This window comes from Notolepis coatsorum (genome assembly GCF_963971535.1).
Source record: "Notolepis coatsorum genome assembly, chromosome: 11".
In the NCBI taxonomy this organism is placed as follows: Eukaryota; Metazoa; Chordata; class Actinopteri; order Aulopiformes; family Paralepididae; genus Notolepis; species Notolepis coatsorum.
The window spans coordinates 13,206,074-13,234,069 of record NC_140175.1 but is presented as its reverse complement, the minus strand read 5'-3'; the positions used below and the strand labels follow the sequence as shown (position 1 = coordinate 13,234,069).

The 27,996-nt window shown below is 43.0% G+C and overlaps 1 protein-coding gene across 1 annotated transcript; it reads right to left on the bottom strand.

Moving 5' to 3' along the window:
- Nucleotides 1-9: 9 nt before the first annotated feature.
- Nucleotides 10-27,428, bottom strand: LOC311236512 (rhotekin-like; the record flags this gene model as incomplete). Its single annotated transcript, XM_084324189.1, has 11 exons — nt 27,229-27,428; nt 24,331-24,389; nt 23,313-23,366; nt 21,702-21,819; nt 19,054-19,356; nt 17,845-17,939; nt 16,282-16,388; nt 15,560-15,691; nt 12,533-12,695; nt 6,018-6,167; nt 10-101 (listed from the first exon to the last, which is right to left on the bottom strand). The coding sequence occupies exons 1-11, from the start codon at nt 27,387-27,389 to the stop codon at nt 10-12; spliced, it is 1,434 nt and encodes a 477-aa protein (XP_084180315.1). The 5' UTR covers nt 27,390-27,428.
- Between the last annotated feature and the right edge of the window lie 568 nt (nt 27,429-27,996).

Genomic DNA, 27,996 nt, shown 5'->3' with positions numbered 1-27,996 from the left:
CCGGCGCTCTTACCTGTCTTTGTAGTAGGAGAACAGCAGGGTACGGACCTCAGCCGACATGTCCTGGACCACCTGGCCCTCGCTGGGAGCGGAGGGTGTGACTGGGGAGGAAGGGAGAGAAGGGTTAAAGGGTGAAACTGTAACGTTCCGTCTGTCCCTGGACTGTTCTGTAACGTTATGTCCCTGGACTGTTCTCCTGTAACGTTATCTGACTGACTGACTGCACGTTCGCCTAGCTTAGCACAATGAATGGAAGCGGACATGGCCGGTTAGCCTAGGCCAGGGGTCGGCTCTTTAGCCAATCAGCTGCGGCTCCCTGGCCAATCTTGAGTTTCCGACCCCCCAGTAAGCTAACCATAAATTAAAAAAAAAGGAAAATCTGAGGAAAATAGAGGGTTTAATTCAGCGTGGACAGATTAATTTGCTTTCACGACTAACAATGCAGGCTTACCTGTATGCCTGATATGTGGTGCGAAATTTGCGAACAACAAAAAATTTACTTTTTATTTTATAGATTTTCCACAAAGGGAAGGACTCTAATAGAGCTGCATAGTTCAGGGTTTTATTTCAAAGTAGGTCTACACATGGTAGTCTTTTTTCAAAGTGGACTACTTTTTATTTTATAAATGTTCCACAAATAAGCAAAGGACTCAAATATACCTGAATAGTTCAGGGTTTTATTTCAAAGTCGGTCTACAGACACCAGTGTTTTGTCTCCTCTCCTGTGTTTTATTTAAAAATAGGTATACACAGCCAGTATTTTTTCTCCTCTTCATAAGAGTTTGAGGTTTTCGTTTGTTATAACAGGTAACAACATTTCTTATTTTTTTATAAAATCTATTAATGCAACAAACTGTGTGCTTATAAAATCTATTCATGCAACACACTGTGTGCTATAAGTATAAAGTATAATAAATCGCAAATTACTTTGGGTATGCAATTGTCAGGTGTTTTATGCTAAATGTGGGGTATGGTTGGGGATATATAAAACGTTATACACTGTGTTATCTTCATTTTAAGGGTAAATTGGTTGTACGGCTCCCTGAGCAATTTATTTTGTGGGACGGGGAAAAAGTGGCTCTTTTGATAGTAAAGGTTGCTGACCCCTGGCCTAGGCATTGTCCAACTAACACCGCTCCCGAAGGCCATGTCCGCTTTCATTCATTGTGCTAAGCTAGGCTAACATGCAGCCAGATAGCTTTCTAAAAAAATATAGTAGGCACATTTGTGACCGTTACGAAAGCCGAGCAAGCCGAAGATGTCCCTGTTAACCTTTCAACCGCTGTGTCTGTGTTCCTGTTTGGGAACCCACTACCCCAAGGTCACTTTTACGTCCAGGTCGATTTAGGTCGACCTGTGACGTCATTTTCTCCACATTCCAGTTTTACAAGGGGAACTCAGGGGACCATTTCTCCCTGTACTTCCTCAAGTGTCTCACACCATTCACTCGAACTCCTATCTCATCATCACATTTTTATAATATCTCTCTGTGATATCTACTCTCTTACAGGAACCATCCACCTTTACCTCATCAGTCACAGTCACTCATTCACTTGCCAACACATTATTGTTGGACGAAATCTTTGTATGTTTCAGTCTCATTTTGGTCAAATGCATTTTCGTCATTCACGCTGTGCTAGAATAGTTTGCTGGGCGTAAAAAGCCCAGCAAAAAAGTAGCATTGTTTTATCCACTCATCATATCTGCCCTCTCCTGCATGCTTCTTAAAGATAGATGACCGTTGTCTGAATAGATAACAGCAGGTAGCCTACTGAATGAAAGATCACCGGTGAAATAATTTGTATAATATAGTAATTTAATACTATAATTTAATACTGTATTTACCACCGGGGTTGCTTGCTACAGTATAAAGCAAATGGAAACGCTCTGGGCAATGAGTGGATTCTGTCAACATACTGTACTGTAATCAATCTACCGTCACAGGGCTTTCCCTAAACAATGGTATAGGGGCCCAGCGACACGATCACAACTCACCAGCGCCACCATGTGGTTAAAAAGAAAAAAAGGTTTAAATTTATTTTTGCAGTGAAAACTTGAGGCCAGTTTAGAAACAGACCCTTCATTGTCTAATAGGTGATTGATCGGCCCTCTGCTCCTTTGTTCCACTGTGTGTGTGTGTGTGTGTGTGTGTGTGTGTGTGTGTGTGTGTGTGTGTGTGTGTGTGTGTGTGTGTGTGTGTGTGTGTGTGTGTATAAATGAATGAACCTCAGTAAATATGCAATTTAACTGATTTCCAGGTCATACCTATCAGCTGTAACCTGTAAGAGGCCTCTGTTTGCAACATAATTCAAATAGAAGTAAAAAATAAACTTAAAAACTTAACTTAACTTAAAAATGTGAAAAGCACTCAGAGTGATTCTTCCTGTTGTGGGTGAAAATTCATAATGTTTCCTTTCAAAAGAGACCAGACTCATGCATGTGCTATAAGTATAAAGTATAATAAATTGCAGATTACTTTGGGTATGCAATTTGCAGGCGTTTTCTGAAAAATTTGCCCGCCTGTTAACACTTTCAGTGCCGGCCGTGTTTTCCTTTTTACCCTGTTGAATGCCACCGATCCACGGCCAATGTTGACGTTAATATCGCCTCATCTATGTTTTAAATTATGGCTATGTGTCTAATCTGCCCGTCGCTTATCAAAGACTCATTTTCCAGTCAACATTGGCAAGGCAGATTGTATTTTTATCGCTTCATTTCCGTTTGATAGCATTTTGAAAATCACCCGTTTTCCGGGGAAAAACAACCCATGCCTATGATAATCGCCTTTTACTGGAATATTCCAGAACGTTGTCATTTGTCTGCCTATTTATGAATCGTTTTCAAATAAACGCTAGATGATCGATAGTATATGTGTGCGCACGCACGCTCGTGCCGTGCGCTGATAATCGCTGCTCTTATTTCCTCATGGCTTTTACAGTCAAAACAGCCATATCACATATCACATAAACGCTTATATATCCGTGAAAACGAGTCTGATTATCCTAACACTGATAACATAGATTCCTTACCTGAGGTCAGATGGTATCCAAATGGTTTATTCCAATTTCCGATCGCCATTCGGAAAAATCGATAAATGTATTGATCCATCGTGTGTACAGTATAACACATGATCCGCGCGGCTCAGAGGCTCCAGAATGAACTCTGGTAGACCCCGGCTGCATCAGTAAAATGTGGAGTCAGAAATCCGTTCTCCCATTCACTTTCATTGAGTCCATTCCAAAAGGGTGATTTACCATCTGGGAGACGATAGGGGGCGCTTTTTTCACATCTGAGCACCGGCGGTCCCTGGATCTCCAACGGTAGGCTTGCGTGATGCAATATGATTTCAGATCGCTAATAAAAAATTAAAAAATAAATACCCGAGAATACTCGTGACCGTGGCATTCAACGGTCGGGGCGTAAACCCGAGAAAAGCCGTGAGTGGCACTTAAAGTGTTAAGAGGTTAATGCCGCAAATGGCTAATTCCTCAAGCCAAGCATTGTGACAAAAGAGACATAAAACATAAACATCGAGACGTCAAATCAAACACTGCTTTTCTCTCACTTTGTGTTCCTCTGGAGGAAGTTTGAATGAGGTGAACAAACCTGTTTTAAAGCAAACGGAAGAAGGAGCCAAAATGCATAAATAATGTCGTCTAACAAATGACTCCAGACCACTAACAGACCAGATGACAGACCAGATGACAGACTAGATGACAGACCAGATGACAGACCAGATGACAGACCACTAACAGACCACTAACAGACCACCGACAGACCAGATGACAGACCATTAACAGACCACTAACAGACCAGATGACAGACCATTAACAGACCACTGACAGACCACTGACAGACCAGATGACAGACCACTGACAGACCACTAACAGACCAGATGACAGACAAGATGACAGACCAGATGACAGACCAGATGACAGACCACTGACAGACCAGATGACAGACCAGATGACAGACCACTGACAGACCAGATGACAGACCACTGACAGACCACTGACAGCCCACTAACAGACCAGATGACAGACCAGATGCGGTTCTTGTGAACAGTTGCATTATCTCCAACACCTGCCTTGCAACACTGTCAAGTCATGCTGATCAGGACATACAACTCCATCCTGCAAGGTATACTGTATACTTTGGCAGGTGAGGAGACCACAAGTATGTTAGTACCCATACCATGCCTCGTACTAAACATCTCCCTTTGAAGAAGAGCATTCCAGGTATGTTTCATAACTAATTAAATACCCTCTGATGACAACCTACTGTACATGTACACCGCCCCCCCCCCCCCCTCCACCCCTCTTGCGTTAGATAAAAACATGTCTAGCCAAGAAGCAGCCCTTCCATGTTCTACACTTCATTCCAACTTGATTAAGATAAGATAAGATAAGATATTCCTTTATTGATCCCCTTGGGGAAATTATAGCAGCATGGGGGGGGGGTATTGGCAGGGTAATAATAGAAATACATAAATATAGGCAATAAAATTTGATCTGAATATAAAAATGAGAAGAAATAAGTGCGTAAACAAAAGTGCAGATGAGAGTCTGTATGCCATATGTTATATTATATACTATTATATATTATACTCATATATACTATGAGTAAGTATATACATGCAGTATACTAGGGCTGACCCCTATTAGTCGGTCGAAAGGAGCCGTAGTCGACTGCCAACCTCTTAGTAAAAAAAAAAAAAAATTCTAGAAGCGTGGCTAACGCTAATGGCATGCATACCAGAGGCTAACTGCCTATGAAAACAGGCACAGAGGCACTGAAAGAGGATTTCACCCATCTAATGAACACACTAGACTAGACAAATATCAAGATGTATCCATCAGTGGACCAATTGCATGCTTTTGCAGAGGACAAGAAGCCTTCAGTCGACTCCTTCAGACATTAAGCACCCCCACAGCCCAAATGGAATGATAAAAAAAAGATATATATATATTATACATTATTATATATTTTTTTAGTTGACCAACAGTCGACTAACGGCAAATTTCGGCCAATCATAGTCGACCATCCAAATCCTTAGTCGGGGACAGCCCTATATACACACGGTACCCTAACTGGCATACGTTATAGTCCGTGCAGGTTTTGGTTGTTAACAGTCAGACACACTTACTGTAGTTGTCAGGCATTCCTAATATCACGTTGACCGCAAGGTCCTAGTGCCCTACATATCACGCTGTGTCATTAAATGCATGCAGTTTAGACTCTAGTTGGAAGTTCTTCAGGGGAAAACGCTAAGACTAAAACAAAATCAAATATCAGCTGCCAAGATTAACACTGACGGCTACAAACACCTATCTGCTATGTAAAGATATAGAGGAGTAATGGTGTCATGAGCAGATAATTATTAGATTAGATTAGATTAGATTAGATTAGATAAAAATGTATTGTCATTATACAGCACAAGTACAAACAAAATGAAGTTTGGCATCCAACCAGAGTGCAAATGTAACAGTAAAGTGCAATAGTAATATACAATGTACAGGTGATTAAACTGGGTATAAAATATATAAATTAGTACTACTGAGTAATAGTGCTAATCCGATGTAGGCTATACAGAGTTGTAGTATTAATATGTACAGTGATACAGGTATAAAGACACTATGGTAGTAAGTCATACTGGCCAGCAGTGTAACTAGTAGTAAGAGAGATATAGTATGTACAGATATAGATATAGTATCTACAGATATGTAAAAAGGATTATATGCAGGTATGTACAGACAGATGTGGATAGATATACGGAATATCTATCCACATGCTTACCTATACTATACAAATAAAGTTTATTATTATATTATTATTATTGTGGATTTGGGTTTTCAGCGGCTTTAAGAAAGAAGTATCTTATTTTCTTTGGTAAATCAGGGTTTGAGTTCGATCGACTGACCACTCTTTAAAAATGATAAAATAATAATTGTATTTTTTTTTAATAATTAGCTACATTTGACCTCTAGTCAGCCGACATCCCCGCCAGTGGAAGGTACCAGAGCAGTGTGACTGTGGCGTGTGTGAGTCCACTTCTTCCAGTTCACTACCTATTTCATGGTACAGCGAGCCCTGCTTCGTCGTGACGGATCTCCTGGGGGACGGCACTTCAATCTTCATCAGGTCATCGCAACACTGCCTCCACTGGCCTGGAGCAGAATGGAGAACGGAGAGAGAGCTATTACACCATGCACCGTCACAGACATTCTTCACAAATATATATTTGCCCTCAGTCACATGTCATTTAAATGTAATTTGATAAAATGAAAATAAAATATTTGATAATTCTTTCCAAAAGCAAAGAGGTCTAGAAGCGTAGATAACACTAATGGCGCGCATACCTGCGAGGCTAACTGCCTAAGAAAACAGGCACAGAGGCACTGAAAGAGGATTTCACCATCTAATGAACACACTAGACTAGACAAATATCAAGATGTATCCATCAGTGGACCAATTGCATGCTTTTGCAGAGGACAAGAAGCCTTCAGTCGACTCCTTCAGACATTAAGCACCCCCCACAGCCCAAATGGAATGATACAAAAAATATACTGTATATATTTATACTTTTTTATTTCTTTTTTATTTTGGCCAATCGACTATACAAATCCTTAGTCGGGGACAGGCCTATTATATAATATTATATATCAGGTTTGATTGTGTGAAGCTGCCTCTGTGTCTGTTCGCTCCGCAGTCTGGGTGTTCGGGGCTGATTTAACTGAATGTCACACTACAGGTTACTGTGCCAAAGGGGGAGGTCTCCCCTCCAGACTGGGTTACAGTATCATCTTTAACCGGAGCTCGGTTATCATTTAGAACCTCGCGTGTTTCAACCGCAGCACCGTTGGCTAAACGTGGCGGTGTCATGTGTCGAGCAAAATACAATAGATAGTCTGTCCAATAGCCCTGCTCTCTGCCATCTACATTCATAACCTGCAATAATAGTGTGTGTGTGCGTGTGTGTGTGTGTGTGTGTGTGTGTCTGTGTGTGTGTGTGTGTCTGTGTGTGTGTGTGTGTGTATGTGTGTGTGTATGTGTGTGTGTATGTGTGTGTGTGTATGTGTGTGTGTGTGTGTGCGTGTGTGTGTGACGATATATTGATATATTGACGATATATTGAAGAGGATATCTTCAACACACCGAAGGCACCAGGATGTTGTATGGCCGTCGGGCTATTTTACAAGGAGCGTGATTTTCAGACACTCTGAATATACACATACAAAAGTGGGTCAAACATGCCCCCCCCCCTCAGGAGCAAAACAGAAAGAAGCATTTCATATAAAAGTATTCTGTATTTTTGTATGACAACTAATAAAGAAACTTGAAAACTCGTTTGTGCGTCCTATTCATTCCCCCTCTCTCTTCTCGGCCACTAGAAATCAGCGCCAGGGTCAGTGTGCGCAACTCAGCCAATTGAAAAATAAATAAACTAACCAACAATATTGTCCGTGCGGAACCCTTATCCCCAACACATAGTTCAGCCCCACATAGAATAATCTAATCTGCATGGTAGTCAACGGCAAGAGACAAATAACGTTTCATCCTGTTTGAGATGTGCCATGAAATTACACATATGACGTTGGTCAATTTAAAAGACAATTTTGCAAGTCAAGACAGTTGATTGACAAGCAAGTTAGCCAACGTTAGCTGACATTATCGATAGCTTTTGATTACGGGTGTAACGATGCATCGATGCATCGAAATGCATCGATCCTAATGTGACGATTCAACTGCATCGATTTGAAAATGTTAGAAATAATCGATTATAATCTAAATAAAAAAAATACGTTTTTTTTTTTTTTTTTTTTTTTTGTGTATTGTTTTTATTGACCTATAGTACATTCATGCTGAGTGAATCAGTTCCTCCAGCCACAGTTGTGTATTACATTTTTTGGGGGGAATTAAATAATGAACTGAAAATGTATCGAATCGAATCGTGGTCAAATGAAGAGATTTCATGATGCATTGAATCGTTGCCTGAAGAATCGTAATCGAATCTAATCGTTTTGAGGTCGAATCGTTACACCTCTACTTTTGATGCTATAGCGTTCTTTTTTTGTTGTTTTTATATACCGTACCACATGATTTCCCACAATACCCACCCAGTGCTTCCAGACTTCCTAGAATGTGTTTATACAAGGCTACAACAAGCAATAATTTGCCTCCAGTCATGAGCTGCAGTCATATTGAGATGTTTGCGTGACACCCATGTCCCCAGTGTGGTAGACGTCAGTGATGTCACATGACTGAGAATTCTGAGGACGGCTGGGCGTAAACAAAGATGTCAACTGTAACCATCAACACCTCAGGTATTCTGGAGCAGACAGAGTGCTTTCTAGCAGCTGGGGGCGACTTTTGTTTCGCAACCGAAAGTGGGACGGTGGGGATGAGGCTGTTCGAGGGGACGATTCAGGGAGATGCAGAGGATGGCGTCGCTAGGAGGGCCTACATGACCTACACAACCTACACGACCTACATGACCTACATGACCTACATGACCTTCAACCTTTCATGTACTACTGTTTTTACAGTTTGGCTCAGCATCAAGGAACGGAGGATGTGCGTTATTTATTTTTTCTACACGACCTTCAAACCATAAACAAGGTGGCCTGGTTGGGTGGATGTTAGATCCTAATGTGAAAGACTGTAATTTTATATGTCTGCACCTTATGTGCTCCGGGTTATATACGTGACCGTGGAGTGGGCGTGGCTGGGTAGATGAAGGTGCATGAGAAATACTTTCAATGTATACAATATGTATAACGAGCTAGTCCAGTAAGGCAACGCAGAACGCTTGCCAGTACTCACATAACTAGGGTTATAGGATAACCTTCGTTATCATGTGGTTAAGTACATCCATGTCCAATAAATGCGAGTGACTGCAGTTTCTGCAGAACCTACAGTAATGAGTTATGTGGTATATACCTGTTATGTGTTATATATCTGTTATTGCTGATCACAATCATATCTCAGAGTGTCAAATGTAAATTCTGAAAACCCTCAGCATATATGTGCGAGCGCACATACTCTAGGTTTGCACAAGGTATGCATATAAGCCTCTTATCGGTAAATACATCTGACTATGTGACAGACCTTTCCAGTCCAGCAGCATTAATGGCAATATGATATGAATGCACATCTCTCCTCGCCTCTCAGCCTTTATGGCTATAGGGCGGACATTCTTGGTGTGTCTGCGATGTGATCCGTCTTTCAGTGGGACATTTGTTGTGACTATCCAAAATAACGACGGTATTGTCTTATTGTCTGACTCGTCGTTCCTATCCATATCTGGGGAAGTGACTCAGAGTAATGGTATTTCTTAAAGGAAACGTTTGTTTAAGAAGATATAAACTGTGTTATTTCAATCAGTCCATTCCAAAAAAGTGACTGAGACCAGCGCTTGTTTTTGATATTACAGTAGATATTGATGATGATCATCTGCACCTTTGATTACACTGCCTACTTGCTCATATGATATTGTTTACACTGATTATTTTTATCTGTACTATAATTGTATTGCCTATATTATATCTTCTACTATTACTCTGCCCATACCTGTACCTCCCCGCGGCCGCCCCCCTCCCCCATGCTGCTATGACGCCAGAATTTAGGAATAAAGGAATAATATCATCTAATCTTATCTTATCTTATCTTGGAAATAAAAAATATTAGCTTTTTTTGTGGAAGTCAATAGGGTTGTTGTTAGCGTGTCTCTGGGGGGGGGGGGGGGGGGGCATTTAGGTAAATCTATGTAGTTAACAATATTGCCAAATGGTTGGGAATTGTTTGGAAAGTGCTACACAAGTGCAAAGGTCGTCTGTTCTGTTGGCCTATGGCTGTCAGCCACCTGCAGCTTGTCGCCACGTAAAGGCTGCAACAAAGTTCCCCGACAACGGCGGGTCTAGACACGCTAGACATGACCCTGTCGACTGCCACTAGCATTGAGAACAGATGCTAACAATTTCTACCTCAAATATCTCCAAAAACCAAAACATGGTACCAGCGCTTCTCTGTGTGACATCCAGTCTGTGACAAGATTTCTAAACAATGTCAACTGTTTATGTAAACCAGTGACAGAAATGAATGCTGAAAGTCAAAAATAGCCGGTATTTAATTAACTGTTTTCTTTTTAGAACCAGATTGGCAACTAAAGCCAACAACAGGTGTCCACAGTCACTTGAGTTGTGTAACTAATTGCACAGGAATTGTAACATAAGCCTGTTATTTGGATATAATTGACTGACTTATCCAGTTATGGTTCTACAAAACCACCTTCCTCACAATGAAACTCGGCTCATATCCGACATCGGGATCTACTGTATTGTTGTCTGATAGGCTTAATCCCATGAATCAACTGTCAAGAATGCACGTCGTCCTGCAGGTATCACGAGCTTCCTCCGGTCACATTGTATAAATAAGTATACACTTAAAGGAACACGCCAACATTTGGGGAAATGAGCTTATCGTCTTCTCCAGAGAGAGAGAGACAAGAAGATAGATACGAGTTTCCTCTCTGTGCGTTCAGTAGAAAGCTATCTGGCTGCACGTTAGCCTAGCTTAGAACAATGAATGGAAGCGGACAGGGCAGATATTTGTATTACACAGATATTAATATTATTATCAATTAATACATTTGTATGTATAAAAAGAATGTCTCTTTATTTGGACCCACGGAAATATTAGTGACATTATTTTGAAAGTTGTGCGTCAAAAGAGAGAAAGAAAATGACGTTTTTTCCAGTTTTCTCTCTTGGCTAACCATGATGAGAAAGCGTGTCATCATCGCCATGAGCTATGCATGTGAAATGAATTAGAGGTTAGAAAATACATTTGCCGGATTTAATGTGACTTCCTTTAATCTAATGTTAATTTCTTAATTTGATTACATATATTCCCATCTTTTGTATTGTACATTAATTGTCCAAAAAAACTATAATAATCTGGTATAAACAATCCCCGGTCTTCTATTCGAATACGGAGACAGATACAGATACAGATAACTGTGTTGGTTAAACAGATACAGATAACTGTGTTGGTTAAACAGATACGGATAACTGTGTTGGTTAAACAGATACGGATAATGACGTTTCAGCACACCCCTAGTATTACTGCCTGCCTGCCTGTGTGTGTTCTGCCCTTGGGTTCACCAGCTAGCCACCATCCCAATAAGTTCTACAATGACGTTGAGTGAAATACTGCAGCGGTGTGTCGTGTGGTTAACCAACAGGTCAACTGGATGCCATTCCTCAGATTCTCAGCAGGAAGCTGTCATTTAATACTACCAACAGTAGTGTCACTATGCAAACAACCGAGACAGTAAAGACATTATCTACCACATCTAGGGTCAGGGGGAGGTTTACCATATTTTATACTATTTTTATACCGTCAAGGATCTTTCATGGATTTTTACAATATCATTGTTAACTATTAGGGATGTCCGATATTATCGGCCTACCGATATTATCGGCCGATATCGGCATTAAAATGTGATATCGGAAAATATCTGTATCGGTTTAAAAAAAAAAAAAACATTTATAATTTTCTTTTTACATTTCTATAGAAATGATGTCCGATATTATCGGCCTACCGATATTATCGACCGATATCGGCATTAAAATGTGATATCGGTTGATATCGGTATCGGAAATTAAGAGTTGGACAATATCGGTATATCGGTAAAAAAGCCAATATCGAGCATCCCTATTAACTATATACAGTAAATTTGTATTAGCGGACTCTACTTATGTTCTCTCTGCAAATAGACTGCCATATCTGTGACATGTCTTCCGATAACGCCAGAAAAACCATGCTGCTGCATTCATTCGGAAAGACCTATTCCAAATGCTATTTATAGGGTTTGACAATAATTACACTCATGTCTCTATTTTAGAATTAACTATGATTAATTATGAGTCACACCAAACACGTCGGTGTTGGAACTAATGCATGGAAGATTATTCCGTCCGTCTGTTGCAGTTATCTTATTCTACCGCTTGGTGCCATGTACGCACGGTCGGAGCTGTGCGTACAATCTCAAGCACACGTTCATATTGATAAATCCCACACTTTGCTTAGAAATTATCGTACGCACGGTTTACGCACATATCTGCACAGTCTGCCAACACGGCTCAGGGAGTATCAAAGATACATTTAATTTAAATCAAACTTAAAATCATGGTTGAGAGATGGTCAAGTGTGAGACCATTTTAACTGAGGGGTTGTGATGTATTTTAATGTATTTTAATGTATTTTAATGTATTTATTTTAATGTATTTTAGTGTATTGTAACCTACTGATTCCTACGGTGTTTTAATTATTGTACTATGTCTTAATTATTGTAGTGCTCATGTCACCTGCCCCAGAGACTACAGTTGAAAATTAGCCAACCTGGCTAAACTGGCATATTTACAGTCAAATGTTCCTTAATATGCACCGTCTCTGTATTTTAAACCAATAAATACAAATACAAATATCTGTGCGTACGTACGCAGCATGGATAAATGGGCCCAGGACTCACTCATGTCATAGAAGTGCTGCCAGAAGGCGTCCATCCAGCGCTGTGTGTCCTGCGGAGTGGGCGTGGCCAGGGTGTACGCCACGTTCTCCCCCTGCCGCTGTGTGCTGATGTGTATACTCTGCGCCTGGAGATGTCCTTTTTCTGACACGCAGATAAGGGTGTCCTGCAGAGCAACGAGAGGAGACAACAAGTACAATGGACAAATGTATAATACATATTTACTATTAGGGATGTCCCGATCCGATTTTTTATTCAACAAACATGACCATGTTCATGTCTTAAACTCATACTGAGGCCTTAGTTTTGGTTTTAAATTGCATATCATTATTCATTTATTTATTGTCACACAGAGCAGAAGAATTTTGCCAAAACAAACGCATTTCCTTTGATTTAATTATACATCAAATGATTTATGTCAAGGATTGCAATGCCTCGCTTGAATGAAGTTAACTTTTCATCTGGATAACGTCAACATTCAGGGTGAATGTAATGTGAGAAATTGGGATGAAAAAAAATCAGATCGGGAAAGATCGGTATCGGTAGATACTCAAAATCACATGATCGGGATCTGATCGGGAGCAAAAAAATTTGATCGGGACATCCCTATTTACTATATATCAATATCTGTCCGAATATACCTAATTCTTCACTATTAACCCCTCCCACCCTCCCGCTGACAGAAGGAGCACATTCAGTGCTAGACTAACACTCCCTAGATGTAGCACTGAACGGCACAGGAAGTCCTTCATTCCGACAGCCATCAGACTCTACAATGCATCACTGTGGCTCACTTCCTGGACTTTTACTTTTAAAACAACATTGTTCAATATTACACTTACTGTACACTTGCTGTAGATTTCTGTATATTTTTACTGTATATTTTATATTAGAATGTATATACATAACATGGGAAATGTAAATCCCAGACCGTATTTTATTATTATTATTTTAGGCTTCAAAAACTACCCCCCTCTCACCCTGGACCCCTGCCTGCTCTACCCCCCTCTCACCCTGGACCCCTGCCTGCTCTACCTCCCCTCTCACCCTGGACCCCAGCCTGCTCTCCCCCCCTCTCACCCTGGACCCCAGCCTGCTCTACCCCCCCTCTCACCCTGGACCCCAGCCTGCTCTACCCCCCTCTCACCCTGGACCCCAGCCTGCTCTACCTCCTCTCACCCTGGACCCCAGCCTGCTCTACCCCCCTCTCACCCTGGACCCCAGCCTGCTCTACCTCCTCTCACCCTGGACCTCTGCCTGCTCTACCCCTCCTCTCACCCTGGACCCCTGCCTGCTCTACCCCCCTCTCACCCTGGACCCCTGCCTGCTCTACCCCCCTCTCACCCTGGACCCCTGCCTGCTCTACCCCCCTCTCACCCTGGACCCCTGCCTGCTCTACCTCCTCTCACCCTGGACCCCAGCCTGCTCTACCCCCCTCTCACCCTGGACCCCTGCCTGCTCTACCTCCTCTCACCCTGGACCTCTGCCTGCTCTACCTCCTCTCACCCTGGACCTCTGCCTGCTCTACCCCCCTCTCACCCTGGACCTCTGCCTGCTCTACCCCCCTCTCACCCTGGACCCCAGCCTGCTCTACCCCCCTCTCACCCTGGACCCCTGCCTGCTCTACCTCCTCTCACCCTGGACCCCAGCCTGCTCTCCCCCCTCTCACCCTGGACCTCTGCCTGCTCTACCCCCCTCTCACCCTGGACCCCAGCCTGCTCTACCTCCTCTCACCCTGGACCCCAGCCTGCTCTACCTCCTCTCACCCTGGACCCCAGCCTGCTCTACCCCCCCTCTCACCCTGGACCCCAGCCTGCTCTACCCCCCTCTCACCCTGGACCCCAGCCTGCTCTACCCCCCCTCTCACCCTGGACCCCTGCCTGCTCTACCCCCCTCTCACCCTGGACCCCAGCCTGCTCTACCCCCCCTCTCACCCTGGACCTCTGCCTGCTCTACCCCCCTCTCACCCTGGACCCCTGCCTGCTCTACCCCCCCTCTCACCCTGGACCCCAGCCTGCTCTACCTCCTCTCACCCTGGACCCCAGCCTGCTCTACCCCCCTCTCACCCTGGACCCCAGCCTGCTCTACCTCCTCTCACCCTGGACCCCTGCCTGCTCTACCCCCCTCTCACCCTGGACCCCTGCCTGCTCTACCCCCCCTCTCACCCTGGACCTCTGCCTGCTCTACCCCCCTCTCACCCTGGACCCCACTAAGAAAAACCCCTAAAAAAAACAATTGCACTTTACTCCTACATTCCTGAATTACCCCAAAGGGATCAATAAAGGAATATCTTATCTTGTCTTATTTGCACTCTGGTTGGATGCCAAACCTCTTTTCATACTGTACTTGTGCTGCATAATGACAATACATTTGAATCTAATCTACAATATATTGTGATGTGATATCACCCAGCAGGGGCGTGCACAGACAATTTGGGGGCGGGGGATGCATGCGGGGTACTTTCAACATAGATAAGGTCTATTTCTTTCGTGAATAGTATACATTTCCATTTTCATATTTTTCGTGGATAGTAGTATACATTTCCATCTTCATATTTTTCGTGGATAGTAGTATACATTTCCTTCTTCATATTACTTTTTTTCTTTTTTAAGATATACTAATAATATAATATTAGCAGAGGATTTACTCTCAAAACTGCTTTCACTGTTGGAACTGCTTATCTGTAACAAACAATTGACAACTGTTCTGTTCAACATCATCATACATCTTTCCTTTGGACAATAAAACCCTGCAAACTACATCGGCTGCAACTTGGACATTCAACTCATTCAACATCCACAACTTTGATTGCTGAGTATAGGAAATATCTAAGTGGGTGCATCGTGACGCTTGTCGATTCATTGGGGAGCAACAAGCGGCCACTACAATATATATATATTTTTTAAGAGCACTTGGGGCAAAAGGGCAGGGGCTCAAGCCCCCCTTCAGCCCTACCTGTGCACGCCACTGTCACCCAGTCCTACCAGTATCTGTCTCTAATGTGACTCTGCATGTTTACTTGGAACCAACCTTGTTAATAGTGATCATAAACAATGGCTGCTCCTGAGACTCTGCGTCCTCCTCACTCTGATAGCAGAAGAGACTTGTCCCTCTGAGGACACCGTACTGGACACCCTCCCAGCCACTGGAGTCCTCTCCCAGCTGAAAGAGGGGCGGGGCAGCGCGGTGAAACAGCCAACAGCTACGAACCATGAGGTTTCTTGATTTGCAGTCAGAGCCACTCAGTTTTGGAACATCCCTACCAACTGAAATAAGATACCGTGCTACCTATCCTACCACACCTTTACAAAAAAACTCAAGACCTGGCTATTAACAAATCAAACATGTGACCACTTTTTAATCAGTTCATTGTGTATTCTATTATCGCTATCATCATGTTGGATTGTGTTGTAAATATTGTGTTTTACTTTTAATGCTTCTTTTTTAGGTGTATAGTTTCACGTGTGACGACCCCCACTTTACCTGCAAATGGGGAGTCTTCTGACTCAAAGAGCATGGTAGAGTGGGTAGGTCGTTACCCCATTTTGAAGCACCTGTGCAGTGCAGAGAGCTGCCTGCAGCACCGTTATATATGTTTCCCGTGTCTAACCCCTCTGTCTGCTTTTCCCATCTTTAGCCAGCTTGGCTAAAACTGCCACATTTACAGTAATGTTGATTAATGTGTACTGTCCTTTTTAATTAAATGAACTGAAAGTGAAACTGAATATCAGAAACGATCCACGTCTGTTCACCTTAACCTTCAGTCTGCCGGAGACGACCTGTTGGACCATGCAGAGCGGCTGAGCGACCAGGCGACAGCACATCTGGCCGTAGAGAGGCAGCCAGAACGGGTTATCCTCTGGAAAACAAGACGCGAGGCAGCCAGAGGAGAGGAGAACAAGACGAATGAAGAGATTTCTTAGAAGATAAAACCATTAAGACGATTATATATTTGTCTGAATATACCTCGCATATACCCCCTCTATATATACTTGCTTGTACACCTGCATATAACCCATAGCTCATATGATAGCATGTACAATAATGCTGTATATACCGTAGGGCTGACCCCTATTAGTCGATTAGTCTACTAATCGGTCGAAAGGAGCCGTAGTCGACTGGCCAACCTCTTAGTCGAATATAAAAAAAAATTAAAATAAAAATTTTTTTATATAAAAAATATTATATATATATATATATTTTTTTTTACAAAATGTTGGCCAATCATAGTCGACCATCCAAATCCTTAGTCTGGGACAGCCCTAATATACCGTATATATATTTTTTAGTTTGGACATTTACCGGGGCCAGTTTCGAATTGCGGCCTCCCGCAGGTGCTTTTTTAGAGCGGTTTTGAAAGTGGGTAGGGATTCACATTCTTCCTCTCAGCTCACAGAGAAAGGACCCAGAGAGAACCTGAGAGTAACCTACTATATTTGTAACCATTTTGCCAGATTATGCCAATAAACGTTTATCATATAGACGTGTTTGCCGACGGCGTCGTGACATATGCACGCAGCAGACCCGAAGCAGAAAGGAACGTAACCCTGGTCAGAACAACGGGCGGACTACAATATATTTGCATTTGTTAGCCATGCTAGCGATCTCTAAACAATCAATCCATGCCAAAGCTAGATATGTAGAAGGTGAAAGACTCACACTCACAGCCATGCTGATTTGGCTAAATGACATCCAGCCGTTTTCGTTTGAAACTACTTTTAGTCAGGGGAGTGCCATGGTTTCTCCAGAGAGCCCTGTCGTATTCTTTTGGCGCAGCAGCTCGCGCAGGTCCGGGGCGACTTAGTCACGTGACTCAGTTGGTATTGCTGATTGGCTCGAACACGGTATGTTTGTAAACAGCTAACCTCGTTCCCAGTTTTATCTCCGTGAGATAAAGCCTAGGTAAAGAACTACGGCCGAAAGTGTCTATGGGGTAGAATTTCCGGTGTATGTATTTCCCCTGGAAGCTGCCTCCGAACGGACCAAACGTTTCCCGAATCCTGTCGGCAAACAAGCTAGAACGTCCCGGTCATGTAGTGAATTCTTCAGGCAAAGCCGGTGCAGTGGCTTAAACGAGGAAATATTGTGCACTTCACACGTTTCTATAATTGTTTTGTCGAAACCGGAACGCCTGTAGCCTGTACTTCCTGTACTTCCGTTTAGACACCTTAGGAGGCATATCTTGTCCAGCCTACAGGATAAGTAACGCTCATTGAAAGTCACCTTAAATCGAACACAGGGAGGACAAGATGAGAGGAGAGGAGCTGTCACTCACCCGTAGCGGCTGTCACTCACCCGTAGCGGCTGTCACTCACCCGTAGCGGCTATAGTCAGGTCGTGGGTCTTGAAACGACCTTGGACATGTTCGATTCTCAGAGTGGTGTGGGCCAACAGCTGGTACTTTGGCCCCCTATAGGAAACCATCGAGAAATATCAGTGAGATAATGTGTGTGTGTGTGTGTGTGTGTGTGTGTGTGTGTGTGTGTGTGTGTGTGTGTGTGTGTGTGTGTGTGTGTGTGTGTGTGTGTGTGTTGTAGGAAGTCTAACTATTATATATATATTATATATTAGATTCGATTTTAATTATTAGATAATATATTGCATATAATTAGCATTTCGTATTTTTTTTTTAATATATATATTAGATTAGATTTAGATTATTGGATTATTAGATTATATATTGTAACTATTTATTGTAGGGCAAATATAACTGAGAGGGCATACATACCCTCATCTCGCACCTTGTTGCCCATATGCACACGTCCAGAGTTAATTATATTGATTTGTTATATTGTTTACACAGCTTTTTTATTCTATTTTATTTTTACCACTGTACTATAATTATGTCACCTGTACCATGTATTATACTACCTGTACCACCCCCCCCCCCCCCCCGCCCTCCCCCATGCTGCTATGATGCCTGAATTTCCCCAAGGGGATCAATAAAGGAATATCTTATGTTATGTTATGTTATGTTATGTTATGTTATGTTATGTTATGTTATGTTATGTTATGTTATGTTATGTTAAAGGGATAGTTCAATGTTTTTGTTGCAAACTACCTGGCATTAAGCAATAGGTATATTGCAGTGAGTGCATTATGTACCCGGAGCAAGACATAATCAAATCGGTAGTGTCTGTGTGTGAGACTCTGTGCAATATCTTGTAAAGTAAAATAAAGTGTATTATTATTATTATTATTATTATTATTATTATTATTATTATTATTATTATTATTATTATTATTATTATTATTATTATTATTATTATTATTTAAGTAGTTTATAAGGTATTGGCTAGCCCCAAGAAAAAAAGTCTATATTTTAAACACATGGTGGCGCTGGCGTGTTGTAATAATGGCACTGTGCCCCTATACCATTAATAATAATAATAACTATATTTGTACAGCACCTTTCATACAAGAATTGCAGCTCAAAGTGCTGGGAAGACATGACTCACGCCCATCCCTGTACTACTATCCTTCTACATGGACCATCCCTAGTGGCTACAAGTGGTAACACTCACTGTACAGAACGGACGGGCGATGAAGGTGTCGACGGCCCTCCTCCTCCTCCATCTCCCGCGGCCCCTCCCGCGCTGCCGTGAGCTCCACAGGCCGCCGCGGACTCCAGGGCCGCGCGGATCTTCTCCCGAGGGCCCGAGGAGCATCCCAGAGAGCATCCCAGAGAGCTGCCCAGAGCGCTGCCCAGAGAGCTGCCCAGAGAGCGGCTCTGCCTGCGGGGTGCCGCTGGCCCCACGAAGTCCTCCTCGCCCACGCAGCTGCTGTACAGCTCCACCCGCAGCTCGAACCCCGGACACACCTCTGTGCTGCTCACACACACACACATGCATACAGTACACACACAGTCACACACACATAGGCGTAGGTTTGGGGGGGGGAGGGGGCAGGTTGGGGTTGCGGGGGATATGTCCCCCCTCAATATTGAGTGTTACAGCCACAGCCAGGGCCTTTCTCTCCCCTGTCTGTCAGCAGGTCCATGCCTCCTTATATGGGTCTCTCCATGTTCCCCGCTTCACCATCAGCCTGCCTACCTGGTCTATTCTTACGGATTTATGCTTCCGCGTTCGCGTTTTGCGAATCTGATTGGCCACTGACGTTTCTGGCCATGTGACATGTGCGCCCAATCGCGTGACGCGCCCATTTCCGCCTCGAACAGCAGCAAACTACCTAACGCCTAGTTTATCACTGGTTAAGCTTCTTTCGCCGGTTAAGCTTAGGCACTCTTTCGAAGTTGGTTATGGTTAGAGTTTGGAATCAGGGCTGGCGTTCTATCGCCCTGCTCTAAGACAAACTCTAACCTTAACCAACTTCGAAAGAGTGCCTAAACTTAACCGGCGAAATAACTTGCCGTCACACGATTGGCGTGACCAGAAACGTCAGTGGCCAATCAGAGCGCGAACGCGGAAGCATAAATCCGTTAGGATAAGAATAGACGCAGCCAGGATGCGTCTAGTTTTTTACCAACCAGTTTCCAGTTCCGCGTTCGCATTCTGCGGTCTGATTGGCCACTGACGTTTATGGTCATGTGTTTATCTCTCGAGATAAAGCTGGGAACGAGGTTAGGTCATGTGACATGTGGGCCAATCGCGTGACGCCTGTTTCTGCGCCTATTTCCGCCTCTAACAGCCTGCAAACTACCTAACGCCTAGTTTATCACTGGTTAAGCTTATAGGCGACTCTTTCGAAGTTGGTTAAGGTTAGAGTTTGGAATCAGGGCTGGTGTTCTATCGTCACGCTCTAAGACAAACTCTAACCTTTAACCAACTTCGAAAGAGTCGCCTAAGCTTAACCGGTGATAGAAACAGGCGTCACACGATTGGCGCAGATGTCACATGACCAGAAACGTCATGCGAATGCGGAACTGGAAAAAAAAACTAGTTGGAACTGGTTGGTAAAAAACTAGACGCAGCCAGGATAAGAGGCATACACACCTGTGAACCATCACATCATCACAGAGCCAGGATAAGAGGCCTGCACACCTGTGGACCATCACCTCATCACAGAGCCAGGATGAGAGGCCTACACACCTGTGGACCATCACCTCATCACGGAGCCAGGATAAGAGGCCTGCACACCTGTGAACCATCACCTCATCACAGAGCCAGGATAAGAGGCCTGCACCCCTGAGAACCATCACATCATCACAGAGCCAGGATAAGAGGCTTGCACCCCTGTGAACCATCACCTCATCACGGAGCCAGGATAAGAGGCCTGCACACCTGAGAACCATCACACCATCACAGAGCCAGGATAAGAGGCCTGCACCCCTGTGAACCATCACCTCATCACAGAGCCAGGATAAGAGGCCTACACACCTGTGAACCATCACCTCATCACGGAGCCAGGATAAAAAGCCTGCACCCCTGTGTGGACCATCACGTCATCACGGAGCCAGGATAAAAAGCCTGCACCCCTGCCACTCCTGGTCCGAGTGTTGTTTTCACCTCCCTTGGTAGTAGGACTCTTCTCTAGACCTCTAGTTAGCTGTTACACTATTACCGTGTTACTCCTTGTGATATCTGTGCGCTCAGTATTGTCGTATTGACCCTTGTTCTCCTGTGTGTAGGATCTCACACCTCCAGCCTGCTGCACCCCCCCCCACCTATGGACCTCACCAGCCTGCACTATCCCGGGACCGCATGGACACACGTCACCCGCTTGTCTCCTCTCACTCCCAGCAATTCACTACCTGCCTTCCTCGTCATTCTCTGGGTTTTCACATTAAACAATTTCTTACTGCATTATATTCCATTATATTTGTGTCAGCGGGTACCTGAATGTTGTCCTTTACCCTACGTAAAGACATTTCCACCATAAATTGGTGCAGAAAAGGCACAAATTGGTGCAGAAAAGGACACGTGAATGAAGGAAATTAAGTGTTTGATGCTTAAAAATGTCACCGCTTTTGTTTACTGGCCGGCCTCTTTACCTCTCGGCCACCCGCCTCCCCAAACATAATCAGGAAACATATCAAGGAAAAGCAAAAAATACAATTGAAAAATTCGAAACAACATCCTACAACCCGCCCATCCATCCATCCATCCATCCATCCATCGACCCCACACCCGATTCTTATAATATCTAGCTTCATTAAAAACCAGGCGATGACAAAAGAGCGCTAAGGAAATACGTGTCAAAAGGGGCAACCTACAACAAGATGGCATCTTCAAAGCAGATGTCGGTCAACTTCCTGTCTACCATCACCATATCCGTGTCGTGGATCTCTTTACCGCACTGGAGGAGACAGAAGACGGCGCAGCGATGCAGCTCTGGCAGAGAGAGAGACACAGGGATCACAGGAGGAGAAGAGACAAGACAATGGAACTACTAGTATAGTCTCGTCAGTGAGTACATATCATTATCCTTTAAATCAGGGCAAATGTAGCCCTCCACAACATCCTTTCTGATTCTGATTCTGAATTGCACAATGTTTTATTTTATTCTTATTTAGTGTATATTCTACTACAATCCTGCACAATTGTATATCCCTGTCCTATATTATATTCTATTGTATTTGTATTCTAATTTAGTTTATATATTCCATTTAATTGTATTCAACTTTAATTGTCTGTTAATGTTGACGCACTGAATTACCACGACTAACTCCTTGTATGTGCAAACTTACTTGGCAATAAAGACTTTTCAGATTCAGATTTTGTCATGAATGGTAAATGGTGCCTTTATAGCGCTTTACAATTTTGTTCCTCACATTATTCACCCGTTCACTCACACACCGACGGCGGAGGCGACCATGCAAGGTGCCAACCTGCTCATCAAGGACACATCGACACGCTGCCCGGGAAGAGCGGAAATCGAACCGGGAACCTTCCGATTACCAGAATGACCGCTCGACCTCCTGAGCCATGATGGTCGCCCCCTGTCATGTAAGCCATACATACAGATTAGCAGCGCGGCTGGTTTTAAAAAGGATCACTGCGGTCAGGAGTTGTTGCGGTAATGGGATGATGTGCACATGCCCGTCTGGAGAAGGCAATCTCAGTTCAATTAACTTGCAACACAGACCACAGCGTTGATGATTTTAAGGTATGTGGGTTACGGTGAGGTGAGCTGAGGTAGACCTCAAGCCAGTGTTCAGTTCAGTTCAGTTATTTTTTTCGGGTTTTGGACACATACAAATTGGCATTCCATAAATCGCCAAAGTTTTACCAGCTGCTATTGCAGCATTGTCCAATTGTCCGAAAAGGGCTTTTTTTCACATTTACATACATAGTACATACATATAGTACACATTACAGTACATACATATAGTACAAATTACAGTACACATTACAGTATAGTATACCTGCAGTATATAATAGTATATACTATATAGTATATAATAGTGTATACAACACATATATAATGTGATATGAGATATATAGTACATGATATATACAATATGATATAGTACCATAATATAATAGTATATAGTGTAAATATAGTAATATAATATACAAATTAAATATAATATGATTATATAATGTAATATGATATAACATACAATACAGTATCATATGTATTTTATTTTTTTTATTAATTAAATGCAATTAAAGCTCTTCTTCCCCGCTGTACTGTAATGTTTTCACAATATTTTTGTTCATCCTCTCTAGCCCATTCCACAGGGTGGCTTCGTAAGAGGAAGTGTCATCATCTTCACGCTTCATTTCCTTTATTCATTCATTCCGATCTCAATAAGCCCCGGTGGAGACGGATCACAGATCTCAGATCAGACACGAAGACTTTAAAGCTCAGAGCGACTCACCTCCTTTGTTCTTGAAGTACTCGGAGTCTTTCCACATGAGCGGGATACGTAGGTCTGTAGGGTGTAAAACCACGCCATTATAGTCGAGTGTCTGCGAGCTAAACAAATGTGTATAATATACATGTAGTAGTAGTAGTAGTAGTAGTAGTAGTAGTATCACACAAAATACAATATGCACAATCATTCAAGACTGTCAACAGTATTTAATTCTCTCAATGATTGAAAAGGTACAGGCTGAAGCATACTGCTTATACATGCCTGTCCTAAATTCTTATCAAATTAAGCCTCCAAAACAGATTTCTTTTTTATTATTATTACAAAATCTCAATTATTCACATTTGTATCCCTCAAAAATAGCTTTGCAAGCCATTTCTTTTCTTTTTTCCTTTTTTTTTATAAACCAAAATGACTTATTGTTAAATGTATATCAGCATTGTTCCACAAGTTAACCCCAACAATAGAAATGCATCTCCTTTTAATCACAGTAAACTTACAAACAAATCTAAACTCATATTTTCTCTCCTGTATTGGAAAAAAAATACTTTGCACACAGTCGGGGAGTAACTTTGTTTTAGCTCTGTACATTATTTGCATTATTTTATAATAAACCAAATCATTACATTTCATAACATGATACTTTATAAACAGTGGATTTGTGTGGTCATAGTAATCCGCCTTATAAATGGAAGTATAAGTGAGCAGTAAATTATGTACAAGGCCTGTATAAATCCTTAGATTTATACAGGGTTGCTACCAGGGGTGCAGTCGTAATATGGGCGGAGGCCAAACGGTATCCTATTATTATGCAAAGTCTAGGCACTTATCACCTAGACTTTGCATAATAATAGGATGCGCGCACTTCGAAGCCCAAACGCCGTTTGACCGCGGTTGCCCAGCACTGCACCACTGGTTGCTACTGACTTTGAAATTGCTCCTTGAATATAGTTAATTGATATGGGCTTTCATAGAATAGCTTGAGTGCAGGGCGTGCTGTGTGCTGTGTGCTGGTCACTCTCACCTGAAATGGCTACTTTAGCTGTACAGGGCAGCGTCTCGTCATGGAGAAGATTAGAGGGCCTGCGAGTTAAGATGCAGATGATCAATCAGGTTAATGGTCCCACTCATCCATCCATCCATTCATTCATTCATCCATTCATTCATTCATTCATTCATAAACACACTATAACTAGTAAGAGTAGGTAAGGGTACAGATATACTGTAGTATCTACAGATGTGTAAAAATTATTATATGAAGGTATATGTACAGACAGATGTGGATATATATATATATATATATAGTAATAATATATCTATATTATGGTATATACAGAATTATTGTACATGCTATCGTGCATAGTTGTATGGGTTACATGCAGGTGTATAAGTAAGTATAAAGAAAGATTATATGCAGGTATATTCAGACAGATATACACATATATATCCATCCATCGCTGTGTAGCTGCTCTAACCTGTTAACATGGTCACTGTGTAGTCAAGTCAAGTCAAGTCAAGAGTTTTATTTGTCACGGCATACAAGTATACAATGAAATGCGGGTGGTCTTGCCCGCAACGATGTGCAATACAGTGGTACAACATATAATAGAATCCAATAAAAACAACATTGTGCAATAAACAGGTAACAGGTAACATGGTGTGACATCTCGGTATCTGTACATAAAAAATATTTACAGAGCATATAGGACATGCTAGGTAGCTTTGGTAGTGCAATACACTGTTACTGTTGTTATACTAATTTAAAGTGGCCTTTCCTTTTGGCCATAAGTGGGTGTGTGCGGCATGAGTGTGTGCCCGCTCATGTTAAAGTGTTAAAGTGGCTGCTAGTGTGTGAGCGTGCACAGCGTGCGTGTCGTGTGTGTGCTCATGTGTGCTTGTGTGTGGATAGTTCAGTGTTCTGTGGCACTCAATGTTCATTGTTCAAGGCTCTGATGGCCTGGGGGAAGAAGCTGAGCCTAAGCCTCTCTGTCCTAGTAGCTGGGGTTCGCAGGCGTCTGCCTGACCTCAGCAGCTGGAACAGGCTGTTATTAGCTGCTCTAACCTGTTAACATGGTCACTGTGTAGCTGCTCCAACCTGTTAACATGGTCTCTGTGTAGCTGCTCTAACCTGTTAACATGGTCACTGTGTAGCTGCTCTAACCTGTTAACATGGTCACTGTGTAGCTGCTCTAACCTGTTAACATGGTCACTGTGTAGCTGCTCTAACCTGTTAACATGGTCACTGTGTAGCTGCTCTAACCTGTTAACATGGTCACTGTGTAGCTGCTCTAACCTGTTAACATGATCACTGTGTAGCTGCTCTAACCTGTTAACATGGTCACTGTGTAGCTGCTCTAACCTGTTAACATGGTCTCTGTGTAGCTGCTCTAACCTGTTAACATGGTCACTGTGTAGCTGCTCTAACCTGTTAACATGGTCACTGTGTAGCTGCTCTAACCTGTTAACATGGTCACTGTGTAGCTGCTCTAACCTGTTAACATGGTCACTGTGTAGCTGCTCTAACCTGTTAACATGGTCACTGTGTAGCTGCTCTAACCTGTTAACATGGTCACTGTGTAGCTGCTCTAACCTGTTAACATGGTCACTGTGTAGCTGCTCTAACCTGTTAACATGGTCACTGTGTAGCTGCTCTAACCTGTTAACATGGTCACTGTGTAGCTGCTCTAACCTGTTAACATGATCACTGTGTAGCTGCTCTAACCTGTTAACATGGTCTCTGTGTAGCTGCTCTAACCTGTTAACATGGTCACTGTGTAGCTGCTCTAACCTGTTAACATGGTCACTGTGTAGCTGCTCTAACCTGTTAACATGGTCACTGTGTAGCTGCTCTAACCTGTTAACATGGTCACTGTGTGGCTGCTCTAACCTGTTAACATGGTCACTGTGTAGCTGCTCTAACCTGTTAACATGGTCACTGTGTAGCTGCTCTAACCTGTTAACATGGTCACTGTGTAGCTGCTCTAACATGTTAACATGGTCTCTGTGTAGCTGCTCTAACCTGTTAACATGGTCTCTGTGTAGCTGCTCTAACCTGTTAACATGGTCACTGTGTGGCTGCTCTAACCTGTGGTCACATCCCTCCCTCCCGCGTGTAGCTTTATGCCAAGCAAGCAGTGCAAAAATTTACCGTAGTGGCATGCAGTAATGCGCCTTTCATTTTCCGCCGCCCAGCGCCCAGGTCGCGCGGAAATAGGCTGTCTATTGCCATTCTCTTTGACAAACTCTAACCTTAACCAGCTCCTTAACAACGCCTAAACTTAACCGTTCTAACCTTAACCAACTCCGAAACAATGCCTAACCTTAACCTTAACCTTAACCATGCCTAACCTTAACCATAGAAATTATATTGCCATTCTCTTTGACAAACTCTAACCTTAACCAGCTCCTTAACAGCGCCTAAACTTAACCGTTCTAACCTTAACCAACTCCGAAACAATGCCTAACCTTAACCTTAACCTTAACCATGCCTAACCTTAACCGGCGAAATAATACACGTTAAAAAAAAATCACGTTAAAAAATATTTTCGATGGGATTCGAACTCGCCAGCAAACAAGCCATAGGATCCACAGCCATGTGTCCTTGCCAATTGAGCTATTGCTAGATACTGAATAAGGGGCGGTGACTTATATATATTGAGCTCCGCTCGTGTCAACCAAGGCGGGATCTCATGCGCATGCGCGGGCACCTCGCGCGAGCACGCCGGCGCACGCACGCACCTGAGCGAGCACGCCGCCGCCGGTGCACGCACGGTAGCATTTGTCTGAAAAGAAGGGCGCTTTACCGCACTAGCGTGCGGTGACGAATGCGGAAGCATTTTTGCACTGCTTGCTTGGCATTAACGTACAGGCCTCCCTCCCTCCCTCCCTCCCTCCCTCCCTCCCTCCCTCCCTCCCCTCTGACCTGCGCCCCATCCTCTGCAGGACCTGGGCCTCCCTCAGTTTCTGTAGCTGGCTGAGGAGAGCCAGGATGCGGGTGTTGCAGGTCAGCAGGCTCTTGGAGGCCTCCAGCGCCTGCTCTCTCTGGGAACAGGCCGCCAGCAGCTTGCTGGCCCCCTCCTTCATCCGCACCTCCCGCTCTATCTGCCTCAGCAGCACCTCTCCATCCTGTCGGAGAGAGAGAGAGAGAGAGAGAGAGAGAGAGAGAGAGAGAGAGAGAGAGAGAGAGAGAGAGAGAGAGAGAGAGAGAGAGAGAGAGAGAGAGAGAGAGAGAGAGAGAGAGAAAGAGAGAGAGAGAAAGAGGGAAGGATCAAGAATACAGATATTTACTGCATACATATATATATCCATATCTGTCTGAATATATACCTGCATCTAATCCTTCTATATACCTGCATATAACCCATACAATGTGTGTGTATTCTCATCGTATATATATATATATATATATATATATATGATATATATCCATCCACATCTGTCTGTACATACATGCATATAAAACATTTGCATATCTGTAGATACTATATCTATATCTGTACATATCCCTTACCTACGCTTACTAGTTATATACTACCATAGTGTCTTTATACCTTTATCACTGTACATTAACACTACATCTGATTAGCACTATTACTCAACAAGTGAAACAAGTAAAATAATTTGCCAGTGCAGTAACCAAATTTGGTTTAAAGAATATCTAGGGTTCTCTCTCCTGATTGGATGAAGTGGG